Source organism: Trachymyrmex cornetzi, unplaced genomic scaffold, assembly GCF_001594075.2.
Source record: "Trachymyrmex cornetzi isolate Tcor2-1 unplaced genomic scaffold, Tcor1.1 scaffold328, whole genome shotgun sequence".
Taxonomy (NCBI): domain Eukaryota; kingdom Metazoa; phylum Arthropoda; class Insecta; order Hymenoptera; family Formicidae; genus Trachymyrmex; species Trachymyrmex cornetzi.
This window is the reverse complement of record NW_017297981.1, coordinates 9,944-28,937: the sequence shown is the minus strand read 5'-3', so window position 1 is coordinate 28,937 and position 18,994 is coordinate 9,944. Positions and strand designations below refer to the sequence as shown.

General features: G+C 32.1%; 2 protein-coding genes across 2 annotated transcripts; both read left to right on the top strand.

The window, feature by feature from the left end:
- Window positions 1-515: 515 nt before the first annotated feature.
- Window positions 516-2,604, top strand: LOC108762966 (uncharacterized). Its single transcript, XM_018510243.1, has 3 exons — window positions 516-591; window positions 674-1,000; window positions 1,295-2,604. The coding sequence occupies exons 1-3, from the start codon at window positions 516-518 to the stop codon at window positions 2,602-2,604; spliced, it is 1,713 nt and encodes a 570-aa protein (XP_018365745.1).
- Window positions 2,605-4,626: 2,022 nt separating this feature from the next.
- Window positions 4,627-16,302, top strand: uex (metal transporter uex). The gene is made up of 14 exons (XM_018510256.1): window positions 4,627-5,235; window positions 11,712-11,961; window positions 12,053-12,208; window positions 12,327-12,482; window positions 12,559-12,747; window positions 12,847-13,020; window positions 13,303-13,474; window positions 13,752-13,943; window positions 14,026-14,172; window positions 14,276-14,416; window positions 14,496-14,768; window positions 14,842-15,077; window positions 15,172-15,393; window positions 15,715-16,302. The coding sequence occupies exons 1-14, from the start codon at window positions 4,694-4,696 to the stop codon at window positions 15,877-15,879; spliced, it is 3,015 nt and encodes a 1,004-aa protein (XP_018365758.1). The 5' UTR covers window positions 4,627-4,693; the 3' UTR covers window positions 15,880-16,302.
- Window positions 16,303-18,994: the final 2,692 nt, after the last annotated feature.

Here is an 18,994-nt window from a genome sequence, read left to right as displayed (position 1 = left end):
TTACTGTAAAGAAATTTGTTTTCCATGGCGCTGGTTGGCTGCGATGTTTCGTGCCTTGCAGCCTACATTTCCATTCTTGGTGGCCGTACTTGACTCGCGTAGTGGCCGAGTAGCGTTACGCGCGTTCTGGTCGAAAAAAAGACACAGAATTTACGAAAGTTTGCATTTGTGCGTGCATTGCATAATTGTATTAATTGTATTGCCGTTGATGCTTGCCTACGTATATTTTGAAACTCGCCATGTAGTAATGCGGATGTATATACAACTTCTCATCCTCATCAGAGTGTCAGCTATTTTCAATATAACACTACAAAATAAACTAGACAAGTTGGCTACTGCATTTGTATAAAAATAAGGTATGTTATAATGTTCGCTGGAATAGTTTGCTGAGATTGAGCCTACGTAATATATCTTTTTACAGTAGATAAACTTTATAATGTCTATAAATGTAGACGCTCGTGTAAAGTGTGCCAATCTCTAACTGTCGTTACTTTTTACTATTAAAATTTGACAATATGCCACAAACAACTAATCAAAAGCAGTACATACAAAAGTACGTAAAAACTTGGGAAAATGAAATCGAATTCAAAGGTGTGAAGAATTTATTTTGTTATTTAATTTGGCAAAGTTAATTTTAGAAATACAAATTATAATTTATTAATGAATCTTCTAGGTTGGTTGAAACCCTGTATTGGGGACAATACGAAAGCACGCTGTGCTTTTTGTAATATCGATATTTTAGCACATCGAAAATCGTTGAAAACGCATAGCTGCACCAAAAAGCACATTCAAAATGCGAAGAATGATAAGGAATGCTTGCAACTCCATAAAATTGAAAATTTTACAACACCACATATTAATGATCGTCGAAAAATAGCTGAGTTAAAAATAGCTGCCTTTATAGCTGAGCATTGTTCAATAAATGCTATTGATGATTTGGGCAAAATTATAAAAGATTTGGACGCGACTTCTCATGTACTTACAAATATTAAGATTCACCGTACAAAATGTACAGGGTTGATTGTAAATGTCATTTCCCCTTGTTTATTTAAAGAAATGCTTGATGACTTGGGAGAATCTTATTATTCGTTAATTATTGACGAAAGTACAGCGATAGATAACACAAAAGTCTTGTGTACTATGATTCGATTTTTTAGCTTAACTTTAAAGAAAATTCGCACAACATTTTATAAATTAATTCAATTAGAATCTGGAACCGCTGAAAGTATAACCAACTTATTGATAAATCATCTTCAAAATGATGGTTTAAATATAAAACATTTAATTGGTATAGGGGTCGATGGAACGAACAGTATGGTTGGCAAAAATGACTCGGTAGCATCTAGATTAAAACGTATAATTCCTCATTTAGTGGTTATAAAATGTGTTTGTCACTCACTTCATCTGACCGCTGAAAAGTCTTGTGATGTTTTACCAAGAAATTTAGATTACTTAGTTAAAAAGAGTCACACTTGGTTTTCGCATAGTACAAAAAGAATTATCGAATATAGGAAAATATATGAAACTATAAATCAGAATATGCCGAAAAAAATTGCTAAATTATCAGGAACTCGGTGGCTCGCTCGTATAGAAGCCATTAAAACCATTATTGATCAATGGGACGAACTGAAACTACATTTTGAAATGGCTAAAAATTCCAATCGATGCAGTGAAGGATATGTTGCTGAGGAATTATACAACATGTATAAAAATGATGAAAATAAGATTTATTTGATATTTCTACGTGATGCTTTAAAAGATATTACCAACATAAATAAACTTTTTCAGTCTAATGAAATAGAACCACTTAAACTGTTCAAAGATCTTAATCATCTGTTATATTTAATTTTACAAAAAATCGTTGTGCCTAGTCAGTTGGAAAAGGTAAAACATCAAGATTTGACTAATTATAACTTTCAAGATTATCTCATGTTTGTAGATTGTGTGGATTATGGATATTATTTTAATGAATTTTCTTCAAAGATTAATCCTCAAAATTTGAAAGACATTAAAGAAAGGTGCAAAGCATTTTATATCGAATTAGTCAAACAATTACAAAAGCGAATTCCGGAAAATTTGCAAATTTTAGAAAAACTTAGTTATTTCACTTCAGAAAATGCAATGAATAAATCAAGAAATGACATTATAGATATAGTTGTTAGTTTTAAAGAAATTTGTTTGGACATTGAATCTACCGTTAAAGAGTGGAATTCTCTGCATCGTTTCGAAGTAAATACAAATAATTCAGAAGATTATTGGGCTAAAGTAAATAATGAAACAGATGCTGCCGGTGAAAAGCGTTTTGGACACGTCTCAAAATTAGTTCTCGCGCTTCTCTGTCTGCCATTTTCTAACGCTGAAGTCGAGAGAGCATTTTCAATAATGAATATTATCAAAGATAAGCTGCGAAATAGACTAATCATTAGAACATTAGATGCAATCCTCAGAGTGCGATTTTTATTGCCGAATACATGCAGAGACTTTCAACCATCAAGACAAATGTTACAAAAATTTGTAAGTGAGACAGTTTACGGAGGACAAATCGATAACGAAGCTTTAGATGCTCTAGATTATTTTGATATGATTGAAAAATTTACGGCATAAATTTCTTTTTTTGTGATGTAACGTATTCCTCTTTAAAATTATATACCGTGTGCATAACTGTATAAGCGATTAAAGCAATGTAATATATGTATATATGTACATTGTTTATGTATTGTGTATTTAATTTATTATCTGTGTTTATTACTAATTTAAATTTAACAAATACGTCATATAATATTAGCTTGAAATGTTTACCTTCTAAAAATAGATTTAAATATTTCTTATTCCCTTCTCTATATTATACATTAATATGTAAAATTATTAAATTAAATAGAAATTTTTAATGTTCAATTATTTTATTTTGAACATAATATTTGATAATTTTTTATTCACCTCATTGCTGTCGTGTAAATGATCTATTGTTTTTAGCTTAAACTCATCGTTTATAAATAAACAGAAAACGTTTATAATAAAAATTTATTGAAAAACGTCTATAAATAAACGGAATAACATTTAGGGAGAAATCTAGGGTTTTTTTCAGTACTCCTCAGGGAGATTTAGGGAGAATCCGAGACTGTTTTAGGGGGAAGTCGATAAAGGCATCTGGCAACATAATTTAAGTAATAATACTTTTGCAATCCGTACATCCAATACAGAGATTTTTCACCGAATAGAAATGTGGTAAAACAGGGAGCTTTAGCATCGCCTTAACGGAAGTGATAACTGCAGAGAAAAGATTGTAATTTTTCTGCAATATATAGAATATTATAACTTTACAAGTATGCATATTTATTTATGGAACATTTATGTAATAAAAAATCATGAATTTAATAATGTATGAGCCAAATATTTATGTTAATAATAGTAAATTTATATCAATTGTCGATAATGTCAGCGTTCTTCAATTACCTCCGAGCCCTTTTTATATCGCCCAAAATGCCCAGGGTTGACGGTCTGTAATAGTATCTCGTCGGCAATACTCATTTAACTCGTTGCTGCGTATCGATGTAGATTACGTAGACGCAAAAATCTTGTAAGTCGATTGTGTATTTTGAAATAAGATGAAAATGATAAAAATTCACTATTAAGATACCCAGACAGTACAAAATACTAAAAGATAACGAAAAGTTGTCTTTTCGACAAAGCGAAAAGGTATCTAAAAGACGACGAAGACATTGCTTGTTTTTAGATTATCTTTTTAGCAAAACCAAAAGAAGTCTATAAGACATCTTTTAGTTTTGTCGAAAAGACAACATGAAAAAGATATCTTTCCGTTATTTTGGTACTTTTTATCACTCGTTCGCGAGCAATACGCGAGATTGCCACCAGATGGACGTGATGGGGTCCAGTTTCTCGTGTTTGAAAATTATACGGGACAGAATAAAAGGTGCAGCATTATAAGAAATTTTACTCGTGTTCTAATGAACCCTAATCAAATATTCTTTTGTAATCGAATCCCCAAAGGGGACTATGATGAAAGATAATGACTCTTGCATATAGGACACGACAAAGATTGCAGGAAATGGGACGTATATTGTCAGTCATGCAATTTTATTTCGTTTTGTGTAAAAATTAATTTAGGAATTCTATATGTTATTAAACGTTACATGTATCAAAATATAAAAACTAAAAGAAGTATTAAAGACGGATTAAAAGATATCCCAAGAAGTCATCTTTTAGTTATTATATGGGACTATAAAATGATTAGCAGTACGAAATCTGTCGTTTTTAGTCATCTTTTCGTCAACTATGTAGATCATGTAGATCTAGCTTTACGACACAACTCCTTTTAAAACGTGCCTTTAGCCTTAAGCGAAAAAGGTGAAGAATGCATTGCACTTGACGCTCGCAACTGCTCGCAATGCTCATGAAATCGTGTCGTCCTTGTCCGTCAAATGTTAAAAGAAGGAGCGTATACCTATACAGTGAGCCAAGTGGAACGCACCCTTCATTGCTTCAGGTGCCGAGAGTGCCGAGCGAGACTGCCGAGGTGGCGACTGGCGAGATGCGCAGATAGAGAAATGATCCAATGATCGAAGAGACACGTGCGCGCGCATTAGCCGCGCGCCGCGCGGTGGCGCATTATAAATACAACTACTAGCTCTCGCCTCGAGCTGAGTGAAGTTGTCAGTGGAGTCACAGTAGTCGTATGATGGCGCAGTATGTCGGCTGTTCGCGATTCGCGCCGGCAACGATTCTTTTACTCTTCGTTCCCGTTTACGTCGTCCAGCTAGCGAATGCTGGTGTGCCGACACCGATACCGTTGACGACGACGGCGACGGATGTGGTGACAGTCGACGCCGACTACGATGCCGTTCGTCACGACGACGTTCTGCCGCGCGTGGTTCAGCTTACGGTGAATTCGGTGGCGATCATCTCGCAGTTGGCACTGCCATTCGGTGCCAACTCCGCCGACGATCGCCAGGTTCCTCACGTCGAGTTCCTCGGCACCGGTCTCGATCGCGATCTCGCGCTACGATGGTCGCTGTCGAGCCGCGATTGCCCGCACGACGCGGACAACGCTTTGGACGCGGTATGGACATCGTCAACGGGCACTCGCGCAATCTACAGATTCCGGACAGTTCCGGATGCGAAGATTACGGCCGTCTATTTTTGCCTGAGAGACGGCAGCGGCGAAAAATGGAACAACCTCGGAAATCGTATCTCTGTAAAATACCTCGAACGACCTGAGTAAGTATTCTGTGATAGTTTCCTTTCTATTTAAGTATAAGTCTGCGTATCCTCCTCTTCTCTCTTTCTGTTTTTTTATTTTCCTCATTTTCCTCTTTTCTTTTTCTGTATTTTCTTCATTTTTTTTCTTCTTTATCTTCTCCGTTTCTCTTCATCTTTGCATATACATACTTTTTCTTCTTCATTATCTTTTTTATTTTTTTATTCCTTCTTTATCTTCTTTGTTTCATTGTCTTTATTATTTTTTTCTTTGTTATATACTTTGTTTCATTATCTTTATTTTATCTTCACCATATTATTTTCTTTTTCATTTTAATTCGCTTTATTTTTCTCTTTATAACTTCATTTTTCATTTTTTAAATATTTTTTTTCTTTCTTTATTTTGTTTTGTTTTTTTGCGCTTTCTTCATCTTCATTTCCTTCTTCTTTTACTCTTATCATGCACATATCTGTTGTTCCGTTGACTTTTCCTATACTTGTGTATTTTCCGTTAATTTCTTGGGTTAATTCATTTCATTTTCTTTCCACATGATACACAAAAAGCAATTTTTTAAAGTAGCGTTAGGACATATTAAATAATTATCTAAATTAATCACTGAGAGAATATGACTAAGAGTGTCTAAAAACAGACATGAAGTAATAGAAAATATGTAAGTATTTCTCCCTGGGCATTAATATTTTAACAATGATATTAACGATCTTAGGAAACTCTTTCTAATTAAGATTATTACAAACTTGATGCATTGAATTGCACAATTTTCAAATAATTATTAAATATATATGTAAATATATATATATATATATATATAGAGAGAGAGAGAGAGAGGAAAGGTCCCTATTATAAGATACCGAGTTTATTTTGGGTAAATGCTAGAAATCTATGGACAGAATTTTAAAAAATAATAGGTCATTTTGAAGGGAATTTAATAAGTTTTAAGATAACGTTACATAAAATTTAATTCAAATTCAATTTTTTTTTAATTAAAGAAATATAAAAAGTGAACAAATCACAAAATCAAAAAATTGTGCTCCTAACATGAGATGTCCCGAGAAATCGATAATAAAACGCAAAGTACATCAGTATTGTAATTAAAAAACTTGATTTAATGTTTCTAAAATACAAATAAACACAGCCAGTGCACGTGCAAAATGAGTATACGATGCATTGTACCTAGCTGACTCGTTTTCAGGTAGTTGGAACCAAGCATCGCAGAAACAGGCACTCGATAATTATTTCGATTGTCCTCTTTATTATTGTACAATAACTTTATACTTCAACAACGATTTTCACTATGCATAGGAGCATTTCATATTAGAAATACCCTGGGTATCTCATATTACGATTTCCACACCTTACGGTTTTACGATCATCAAATCTAACTTCTGTAATTAAGCAATTCAACATATCACGTATTTTTCTATTAGTACGATCTTACTCTATCACCACATGAAGAATTTATTGTCAAATATTTACTTATTAAATAATAAACAAGGTTTAAAAGCTTATCTCAACGAAATTTGAAGACATTCAAATTCTAAAAACTTTTTTGCAACTACAGATACGATCTAATAATGAATTTTCCACTGAATAGTTTTCAATCCAAGAACAATAAATTCATGGTGGAACCAATATAGATAGCATTTATTAGTTTAGCAAAAACGCCGCTATCTCGTATTAGACGCCTATCTCATAATAGAGGGCTCTGTCCTCTATATATACAATATAATATATATTATACATATTAGTTATATATACAAATTAATAATTAACTATTTAACTCAGACTAACAAACTGGTATGGAACTATTGCGTTTAAACGAGAATAAAAAGCACATCTAATAAGAAATGAGAAGGGGAGAAAAAAAACTTTTGCGAGTAAAGTATTGACGGATTTTTGTAACAGCCAAAATAATACTGATATTTGTAAGAATCTAATTTTAAGTCTTAAATTATGTTATAATTATGCGTAACGCATTTAATTATTCTAATACTGAAGAAGGTCTCATTGAAGACCGAAACGTCTATTAATTGTACTTTATCAAATATAATAATTTTAAGCCAACGATATCAGGCGTTCGTGGTCATATGCCTTTATAATTATATTATTGAATTAACTATTTTTTATTAAATTCAATATTTATTTTTGAAACATATTGACATAGTTCAGTCACGAAAGTAATCCTTATAATTTTTTTATTATTTTCCTCCATCTTTTTTAGGCAAGATTCCGATTCGATAGAAAAACTAATCTTTACTTGCGATGAATTCATCAAACCATATTTTCTTACTTCAACAACATTTCTAAATTTTTTGCCAGACTAAGGCCCAGTTTCACAATTCACGATTAACTCGTAACCGAGGTTCAACTTATTTGTCACCTTTTTCCAATTCTAGAATTGAAAAGATATAATGAATAAGTTGAACTTCGGTTAAGAGTTAACCGTCAGTTGTGAAACTGGGCCTAAAGGCTGCGTTGCGGCAGCGCGTTCAGTGCTATCAGTGCTTTCTATCCTTGTTTTACTTCTAAAGAACGATAAAGGTAAAATGACGCATTAGCATTGAAAGTAGAACAGCGCGGCGGAACGCAGTCTTAGTCGGACAAAAATTTTAGAAATGTCGATAGCAAAATGGCTTCATGAATTTTTCGCAAATAAAGACTAATCTTTTTAACAAGTCAGAATTTATATAACTTGCATAAAAGGTGAAGGAAGATAATAAAAAATGGATTCCTTTCATGATAAAATCATGTCGATGTTTTTCAAAATAAATATTGTATTCCATAAAAAATAATGAAGAATTATTATGTTTATTTGTACATCTAATATATGTAATTTAGTAAATTAAAAATTGTACAAAAAACTGTACGTGAGCAGTTTGATAAGTCAGCGACTTCTTTTCGCTTTCTTTTCTTTTTTTTTTTTAAATAAAATGCGACCTTTCAATATAGTCTTCTTTTAGAAGTCATTGACTTATCAAACTGCCTACGTAAATTCAATATATATTTCACTATATAATGTAACGGTTTTTAATGTAAAATTTCTTATGTATAACCTTAACCAAAAATATTAGGCAACTTATTAATCATTAATTAACTCAAAAATTAATTTATAAAATTTACTGTATATTATCCTTTGTTTTAAGAATCCTTCAAAGTTATATAAAATACAGATCACCAATAGGAAACAAAAAATATAGGTGCCTGATATTTTTGACAAAGACTGTACACGTATGTTTCACGTTTTGACGCAAAATACATTTCCATTTATAACTTTTTCCATTTCTCCAACAGAGATTTTTAAACGACCGCTAATCGTTCTAATTTTCCCATTAGCGTCAGTCTATTCAAATCTCATGGAACTCAGGTCCATATGGCAACATTCAAAATATTGTTTTGTTAGTGCTTTTAAAACAAAGACATAGGAAACATAAACATGGGCGCAGTCAGGGGGGAGCAAGGGCCCCTTTAAACCTTAAAGAACAGAAATAATTACAAAAAAAATTGCACATTTACAGTACAATAAAATTGGAGCTGAAAATTATAGAAAGATTTTTTGATAATCCAAAACGGGGGGAGGGGGGCATAGTATAAATTTAAGTTCTTCCAATTTTCGATGAATCAATTTACAATTTTAAGAGAAAAATAAATTAGTAAATTAGATATGTGTGATTTTATGTTGATTTTCAATCACAAAAGTGAGATAATATGAAATAAGTTCATTAATCCATATTATTCAACTACTCCCCTCCCGGTTTAAAAATCTCAATTCCAATTTGGTCCTTCCCCCTAAACAAGATCCTAGTTACATGACACATGACAGAAATAGTTTAAAATTCGTGTAAACAAATAATTCATTACTTTCTACTTCTTCGCCTATATAATCGACTCATCGGCACAAGAATGAAAGTGATATATATACGAAATGTATATATACAACGGAATTATCTACGTTTGTTCCCACGAATATTATGACGCTGATTTATGAGAAGGCGGATGACTTTGTATAGCATGTGGACCGTTTAATTTTCAATAAATCACATTTTCATTGTCTTCTTCCTCAGCGACTGTTTACCCGTCAATCAACATTGCAGAGAACTAAACGTATCGTATTAGGAAGTAGAAGACGGTGTCGCACGATGGTAAATGTTAGGGCGTATATATTATCGCTCCAGTGAGTGGAATGCGCAACTTTAGACGCGCACATTTGGGCACGTTGAGGAATTCGTCTTAACAGCAGGGACGAAGCGATAACTGCACGCTATCTAGACGTTAAGTTACCATTGACCACACCTCTTTGCTTGGCGGTGGTTCAACAGTCTGCGATTCAATATTCAAACCAACTCAAACTTGGCCCGCGTTATGAACAAAAATAGAAATTGGCGACCTATATATCCCGCCGTTTAGTGATTACTCGTCGCTCGCGCGACGCGACGTTTACGTGGCTGATACGTGTGAATCACGTCATTTTCTACAATTATAAATTATGCCACGGACTCGTTCCTCCGACACTGCTTCATCGAACCGAAAAAAATGCGATGTTAAAATAATCGACCTTTCACTCCGATTTATGGAAAGGTTGTTCTGCAAAATCCTCCAGTTAAAACGAACTCAAACTCTACCTTCATTATTTGTATAATAACACTGGTACTACAAGGTTTCTTTTCCTCAACACTCGAATGGGGATTCTTATGTATTTTTAACTGTTGAAAAAGAATATCGGGTTAAAAAGTTTCATAATCAGATACTAAGAAACTAAGGATTTTATTTTTTTTTAATTACATATAATTTAAATAATTTATAACTTTTTTCTTTTGCTTTATGGAGCAAAATACAGAAGAATCCATCACCATTTAAGTGTTGAGAAACATAAATTCTTGTAAATCAATATAATTTTTTACATTAAATATTGCCAATAAAGTTTATTTTACTATATCACTTAAAATGAGATATATAAGCAATAAAAAAAGAGACCTTCATATCATTACACTTATTTTCATATATTATGAAAAAATATTTAAAATTCTTACAGCTATACGAGTATATTACATATATTAGACAAATTTGCGTTATTATGTAAGAAGTTCAAAGCGGAGTTTCTAAAAATTGATGGAATTTTCTGAAAAGTATATTTCAATATAAAAAGTCCTACAAGAAATTCATTACTTGTTGAGAAACAAAAAATTGATTTTAAACTAAAAGTTAGATATTGTATTAATTAAATTTGGGAGCAGTATTTCAAATTGATATATTATGTTGAAAATCCAATAGTAACGGCGTGCAATCATATTTTTGAGATAAATTCATTTGAAGAAAATATATATATATACTGGGTGTTTGGAAAATAATGATAAATCTTTGGCATAGGGGCAGAATGGATTAAACTGAGAAGAAAAATCCTATACTATTTTGCAATTTTCGCAATAATTAACAAGATATTAATTGCTAAAAATTACCGAAAATTAGTTTTCAATAATTTTTTACTCAAATACTATCAACTTTATACAAAAACTGCAAGAGATAAAAATTGTTTATTTTCTTCTCATAGAGCTCTAAGAATTTTTTCAGAATTTTTTAATACCGTATTTTCTCATGTTGGTAAAAATGAGAAAATGTAGTACTAAAAAATTGATAAAAAATTCTGAAAAAATTCGTAGAGTTCTATGAGAAAAAAATAAACAAATCGTTTTTTGCAGTTTTTCTGTAAAGTTGACAGTATTTGAGTAAAATTATTGAAGACCAATTTTCGACAATTTTTAGCAATTAATATCTTATTAACTATTGCGAAAATTGCAAAATGATAGAGAACTTTTCTTCTCAGTTTGGTCCATTCTGCCTCCATGCAAAAGATTTATCATTATTTTCCAAACACCCTATATATGTATATTATATAGTATAGTTAAACTAACATATATACTATCTAACTTTAACCGAAAATGGCGCTTCTCGTGTTTATGAGATGCTTACGTAAACAGTCTTGTTTCCAATCTTATTATTGTTTGATCCAGATTTGTTGCACTGTGTAATTTTTAAGAAAATAAATAAGACATAAAGACAGTTTTTTACTTACTTGCACTCGATATTTTACGAAATCAGCTCATGCGATATCTAAGAAGATAAAAACACTTGTGCATAACAACCATGCTTTATTATAGTGACGTAATTTTTTATATTTATCGACAACCTGAAATATCATTATCTCATTATCTTAAGGCCTTATTTATGATAGCCTTATTTATGAAAGGGCTCTCCACGATTAATTCTATAGATTAACGAGTTGGATTGGTATCTCGAAAATGAGTGTTGATAACACGTTTTATGTGTCACTCATTATTAGCGTTTATTAACCACTGTTTTTTTCACGGGATGTATCTATGCTTAAACGTATCTATGTCGCGATTGTAGTAATAACAGCGACGCACAACGATATAATAACGATGAGAAATTAATTAATCTGTGCGAATATATTTGTTATTTCCAGAAAAAATTTTCGTGCGCAACGCGATTTTCCGTTTAATTACACAGACATACATATCGAAGGATTACGAATAGACACGGCCGACAAGGAACCCAGTCACGATGAGAAGGGTATTCCGATGATTTTGGCAGGAACTAACGCGGTAATTCGATTATTCGGCACCGGCATCACGGAGGACACTTTGATCGCCTTCACCGACATTCCGGCAGACAGAGGCAGTGTATGCGACAAAATTAAAAGTAATGAGTTTCCGGTAAGTATCACCGTTCGAGTTACTAAAAAAAATTATAAAGGATACTTCTCACTAATACTTAATATTGTTTAATTTTTATTTAATATTTAAGGTGGAAAATATAGAGGCATCTACGGCAACCGTTCGTGTAGTACTCCCTCTGGGGTCATCGTTTTATATTTGCACAAAACGGCCGTTATATGAAAAAGAGGGATTAAATAAAGATATTGTATTGTTTAGACACCAAGGCATCGCGCTGCACAACACTGTGAGCATATTTCTCTTCTCTCTTTCTCACCGTCGCGATTTTATCTAGACACATGTAACTAGGCTTAATATAAAATTTCGTTATTCAGAGTAGAATTATTTATAATTCGAACTTTCAGATCAGCACGTATGAGAAATTACTACCGCTCTGGGTCGCTATCTTGATCATTCTCACTTGTCTCAGTTTGTCCGCACTTTTCTCCGGTCTCAATCTCGGTTTAATGGCAATAGATAGAACCGAATTGAAAATACTTTGCAACACTGGTACAGAAAAAGTAAGCGAATCCGTTTTCTTAGTTTATCTGCATTTTCGTTTTCCCTTACGTTGCGTTACTTCTATTTTTCCTGTAGGAGAAAAGATATGCAAGAACTATTCAGCCAGTAAGAAATCACGGAAATTACCTTTTGTGTTCTATTCTATTTTCCAACGTTCTTGTCAATTCAATATTTACCATAATATTGGATGAGTTGACATCCGGGATTGTTGCTGTTATCTGCTCAACATTAGCTATTGTCATTTTCGGTGAAATTTCGCCACAGGTATGTTTTTTTGTATTGTGCAAAAGCTTTTTTCCATAATTTATTCGAAAATTTTGATCTTTAGCTTAAAGGTATGATTTATTATGTGTTGCGTTATAGGCTATTTGTAGCAGACACGGATTATGTGTCGGCGCAAATACCATCTATCTGACTAAAATGACAATGCTAATTACTTTTCCATTAAGTTACCCAATTAGCAAGTGTCTTGATTTTTTTCTCGGCGAAGAGATTGGAAATGTGTATAATCGAGAACGCTTGAAAGAGCTAGTCAAGGTAAGAAATATTAAATGGCTGTATAATAATTAAATTAATTTAGAATGTTTTGTGCATATTGTTATAAGAAAGTAACTTGTAGTTGCATCGGTTTTCAATGATAACTACAATTAAATTTAGTTTCTTTATATAATTAATTATAATTATATAATTTTATTATCTTTAACAAATGTTGATAATGGTTACAACTGCGAATATCACGTGGAAAAATCTTATTAGAAATGCCTGAAATGCATGAATACATGAAATTGATACATTAATACTATACAGGACCCTTTCTAGGTAACGACCGAATACAACGATTTAGAAAAAGATGAAGTAAATATAATTGCAGGAGCATTAGAACTGCGGAAGAAGACCGTAGTGGATGTAATGACCAGAATCGAAGATGTATACATGTTGAACTATAACGCTATTCTAGATTTTGAAACTGTATCTGAGATTATGAAATCAGGTACAATATTTTAAGAGAATTTTAGCGATGTTTGCGTATCCCACTGTATCAATCAACGCTAAATATTATCAATTTAATCAAACAAACACTTATTAAAGATAAACCCCAAATCAATATTTAGTTTTTATCAAGTCCTGATAATAATTTAATATAATTATGGTTATTTTAATAATTATTAATAGTAATTAATTATTGAATATTTTCCTGTCAAAACTTTATGGAATAATGTAAATTTATTAAGTTAATTGGAATTAAATTGTGCAATTGATTATTTTAGGATTCTCACGTATACCAGTGTATGAAGATGTAAGAACGAACATTGTAACAATGCTGTATATCAAAGATCTCGCTTTTGTTGATCCCGACGATAACACGCCTCTCAAGACACTTTGCCAATTTTATCAAAATCCATGTAATTTTATTTTTGAAGATGTTACATTGGACATAATGTTTAAACAATTCAAGGAAGGTTTGTATGACATCACTCTTCTTTTTTTTTTTATAGATTTCACGAAAATAATAAGTGATAATAATCGCGTGTATATTTTCAGGTCACAAAGGCCACATGGCTTTTGTACAAAGAGTTAATAACGAAGGCGAAGGTGATCCGTTTTACGAAGTGATCGGTTTGATAACATTGGAAGATGTTATTGAAGAATTGATTCAGGCTGAGATTATTGACGAGACAGATGTGTTCAGTAGGTTTTGCTTATTCATGCTTAACGCGAAATTTTTTCGCAGTTGAAAATTCAAGTTTACACGTCAAATTCATAAAGCTTAATTGAATGTTAATTTTTGCAGCGGATAACAGAAGTAAACGTAAAAGGCAGGTCCGTCCGAAAGTACCAACGGATTTCACCATATTCGCTGAAAAAAAGGAAAACCAACGAATTCACATCTCACCACAATTAACGTTGGCAATGTTTCAGTACTTGTCAACAAGTAAGTAATATCGGATGGATTGCAAAACGTTTATATCTTTTGATGTTTGATTTGTAATTATATCTTGTGTGATTTTTAGCTGTGGATACGTTTAAATCCGACGTTATATCGGAGACGATTCTGCGACGTTTATTGAAGCAAGATATTATTTATCACATTAAAGTGAAATCGCGCGAGAAAGCCAAAACTGATCCGGCTGCGATAATTTATCAGCAGGGAAAAGCGGTCGATTACTTCGTGCTAATTTTAGAAGGTCGCGTCGAAGTGACGGTGGGAAAAGAAAATATGATGTTTGAAAGTGGCCCTTTCACGTATTTTGGATCGCAAGCTCTTACCGCTAACATTGGAATCGGTAAGAATAAGATACGCTTTGATAATATTTACCCGTGTAAATGGAGCTTCACTATAAGCTCTTTCATTCCTAGCCGAGTCGCCTACAAACGCAAACCCGCAGACAGTCGGAAGCATTCAGTCTGTCAATTTGGATTCAATGTTACGTCATACCTTTATACCGGATTACACGGTGCGCGCAGTGACTGAAGTGTTTTACGTAAAAGTCAAGAGATCCCTGTACCTCGCCGCAAAGCGCGCTACACTTCTCGAAAGAAGACAAAAGGATCCGCTGCCTAGTCACGAACAATTCGACGATGAAGTGGAGAAGGTTGTATAAATGTTATATAAATCATAAGCTACTAGAAATTGTCACGAAACTTTTTGCCAATCTTGGACGAACTGACTGGCTTATTAATTTACAGTTGTTGCATTCTCTGGAGGAAGATGATCGTAGTGTACCTGAATCTCCGATTTTGCCCGCGGATAGGACTAACAACGAGAAGGGAAAGGACTCAATTATTCATTCACCCATACGTAGTGTAACGGCGCCGACGTCGCCGCTTCCGGTCAGCGCCAGTCCGATCACGAATTCGAAGTTTATCTCGCCCCGGAATGATGGAAAAATCAGAAATTCATCAGCAAAGGTTTCTACAAGTCTCACATTTTAATCTTTAAATGTATCTTTCGAAGGACTATGGCTGGAATCATTCTTGATCCATACTCTATTAGATAACTAAAAAGTCATTCCGCGTATAAATCTAGTACATAAAATAGCAGGAAAAAGCAGCAGTTTTGATTTCTTTAGAATATGTACAAATAATCTGCAAAAACTAACAAATATCTGTTGAATCTGGAATGATCCAGCTATTGCTGCCAAAGGGTTAAGATATCTCAAATCTCACGATAAGATTAAGCTAATGCGAAATTTATTGCTTTCTGATTGATGACGAATATATGTATTTAAGGTACAAACGAGTCCAGTAGAAATTCAAGCTAAACGCGATTCATTGAACGCACTAGATTCAGACGTTCTCATCCGACAGTCCGAAGTGACACGCATGTCGCCCGCTATGAAGAAAGTGAACGACGAGGAACGAACAAATCTCTTGCCTAAACAGGATAATTCTTAACGCTTGCAGAACGGTCGACGGCACTCGATACTGTCGACGAAGTCAGTAACGTTAAAAGCATCGAACAACACAGAGCGAAACATGCTGGCATGACATATTTTGCTACTGTGACACTAGATACTCCATAAAATATTTAGGTATTTATCGCGAAACAGGCACCTCATATTTTTTGCGATTGGCTTAGAAACTGTACCCGTTTTTCGTGAATCAGTAAATTTCATAAATGTAAAAAAAATAACTTTACATCGATAATTTGCATAAAGAAGAGAATAATACGTAATCGGTTGTCAATATAGCATTTCATAGATAATGAATAATAAAATCAAGATATACTCGATTATACTCGATCAAAATACGAAAATCAAAATATACTCGACTATATCTATTTGAAGCTTATCTAATTACGCACGAAAAAAAGAAAATAAGAAGATTAAAATTTATTTAGTAACATGTCGGTTTTTTTATCTTAAAATAAAAAGATTGCTTTTATCTTATGCTTGCATGTATCAAAGACTTCTCTGTCTTTCTTAAGATTCTTTTTATATTTCTAGATTTTATATGGTATGCGTCACATACGTAATGTTTTATCAAAACATTATTGTTACGATTGTTTCAATGCAAGTAAATGAATGGTATTGCGGGTACAGTTTTTAGCTAATTGAAAGAAAAGTGATAGAAACTACGCTGCAATAATGCCTTGACATTATTTTGAATATATTTTAGTACGAAAGATTCGTTAGAGAACAAAAGTAAAATATATGAAATTAGCCACACGGTCGAATATTATCATCATACATACATATATATTAGAAAACAGTACAAATGAATGAGAAAAAAAGGTTGAAGAAGGTTTAATATATGTTATTTAAAGGTCACTTCCCCTGAAAACTGGAGAGTTTAGTTACTTTTTTTTTAGTTGTGTATGCGAATCTAAACGTACATGATAGTTTGAAATGGCCCAATTAGCGAGTAGCAGCGAGGAAATGACTTGATGTATAATTGATATAATTACTTGTACTTATATTATGTGCCTTAACAAATTCTCTATATAGATATTATCGTTGTGTGTTTAAATTTTACTAGGAGTATTCCTTTCCGCTTTTTCTTTCTCTTAAGACACTGAAGTCTTATCAATACGTTAGTTACATTCCTATCATAGCCGGTGCAGTCACGTACTTATATCACTTTTTCTTGCGATTTATTATCCTAACGAAAGGATCTTAAGATGAATGCAGGAGATATGTGCTGTTTTTCTTACGGTACTGTTAAGATTAAGAAACGAAGCAAAATTTTTTGTTTTTTTTTTGCTTAATTTGCATTTGATCTTTCCTTAGCAACAATTTAATCGTTTCTGATTAAAATTACTTGTAATATTATAATTTAGCTAAAACTATATTGATATAAAAACTATATATTTGTATCATACAAATGTAAATACAAAATGAGATTTTGATATTGTTCTCTTCGTAAACTTTAAATAACTTTCTTTATTAGGTACTTAATAAATTAATTTGACGACTGATTGATTTATTATCTTAAAGTGATATTTCACTATGTGAAAATGAAACATTAAATGTTTGCTAAAGAAAATGTTTGTTTTTACTTTAAGAATAGAATTTTTCTAATCTAGTATACCCCAGAATATTCAGAGTGAAATCTAAGTTATAAAAGTTGCCTTTTATTATAATTGTCTAATTTTAGATGAGAATGCTTATATTTTAAAAAACTCTTTTCACTGCGTGTGTAATATTGTTAATACTTTTTCAGGAGTCTAATTTGCTTAAACTGTTGGTCTCTGTTTTATAAGTCATGAGGCAAATGTACATTATAATTTATACTGTTGTTAATTGAGTACTTATGGCATATGTATATTAAATACATTAACGTGATGTACAACTATATTATAATTATTAGGCATAAAGCGAGCCTTTCTATGCATCTACATGAGGTAATTCTATATTAGCAGACCTGAACACACAATAGAAGTAAAATAGAATTGAAAAACAGAAATTAACTTAAAATATGTCTGCATAGTCTGCTAATCATGGATTGCCTCTATATATTGAAATATTTTACAAGGTGCAACATCTGGTTTTGGATTCTATAGGACGTAACGAGATAGGAAATGGTTACCTGACATTGTTCTCTGTAGATTATATTATTGATCGAAGTACTTACAAAAAGGAAATCAATAAGAGAACTGCGATGAATATTATTAATATTTTGTACTATCTGAGTCTAAAACACAGAAATATTATATGTAGAGAAGAAATATATTACACCTGATAAAAAAGAAACAGCATTCTATTGCAGGCTAATAGGTCTAGATACAATAAACTGTTATATATATATATATATATATGAAGTTACAGCATGGAAGATAAAACGTGACATTTTTTACAGCGATGATTTACACACATGTACAATGAATGTCGTGTTAATATGTATGCTCTTCATTTTACATTTATATTTATTGAGACTTGTCATGTCTACCATCTTTAAATAATGATTTTATAATCCTTATTTAGTAAGTTTGTACTTACTGCCATATGTTTAGTATGTTAAGATTGTTGGGCCCCCGCTTAGCATACTTATATTCGTTTTCAAATAAAGCATGAAAATTATTACCTCCAATTACTAGGAAAAATTAATTACATTTACATATGTAATGTACGCCAAAAGTATCAACGCTAGTAAACAAAGCGAGAGTTAAAAAGCGAGAGGATTCTCTTGTAAAGGAATGTATAATTTCACTAATTGAATTCAGTAACAAAGAGAGCCGATCTGACGTGTGACAAAGTTTTATATGAAACAATATTTATCACAATAAATATATGTTCTTCCTTAAATTATATTTAATTATCTTTACAAAATGTCTAGAAATTAGATATCACAACTGCTGTACTTTATCGTTTGTCCTATTCTCTTCGCATCGTTTTTATATATTTTCATTTTATATAAAATTTTATATAATATTAAATTTCTAACAAAACTTTCTATATCTTTTCTATATTATAAATATACATAAAAATATATAAGGTGAATATGTACCCGAAAAGATTGTAAACGGTAATTCTTTATACATTCAAGACGAAAGCTTCTGACTACATATCCA

Bases quoted from the DNA above. Each gene is read 5' to 3' on its own strand.
- uex (XM_018510256.1), top strand. From the start codon at position 4,694: ATGATGGCGCAGTATGTCGGCTGTTCGCGATTCGCGCCGGCAACGATT. The intron at 5,236-11,711 runs GTAAGTATTCTG...TGTTATTTCCAG, and splicing joins AAATACCTCGAACGACCTGA to AAAAAATTTTCGTGCGCAAC. The intron at 14,769-14,841 runs GTAAGAATAAGA...TTTCATTCCTAG, and splicing joins TACCGCTAACATTGGAATCG to CCGAGTCGCCTACAAACGCA.
- LOC108762966 (XM_018510243.1), top strand. From the start codon at position 516: ATGCCACAAACAACTAATCAAAAGCAGTACATACAAAAGTACGTAAAA. The intron at 592-673 runs GTGTGAAGAATT...TGAATCTTCTAG, and splicing joins AAATGAAATCGAATTCAAAG to GTTGGTTGAAACCCTGTATT. The intron at 1,001-1,294 runs GTACAAAATGTA...TAATTGGTATAG, and splicing joins TACAAATATTAAGATTCACC to GGGTCGATGGAACGAACAGT.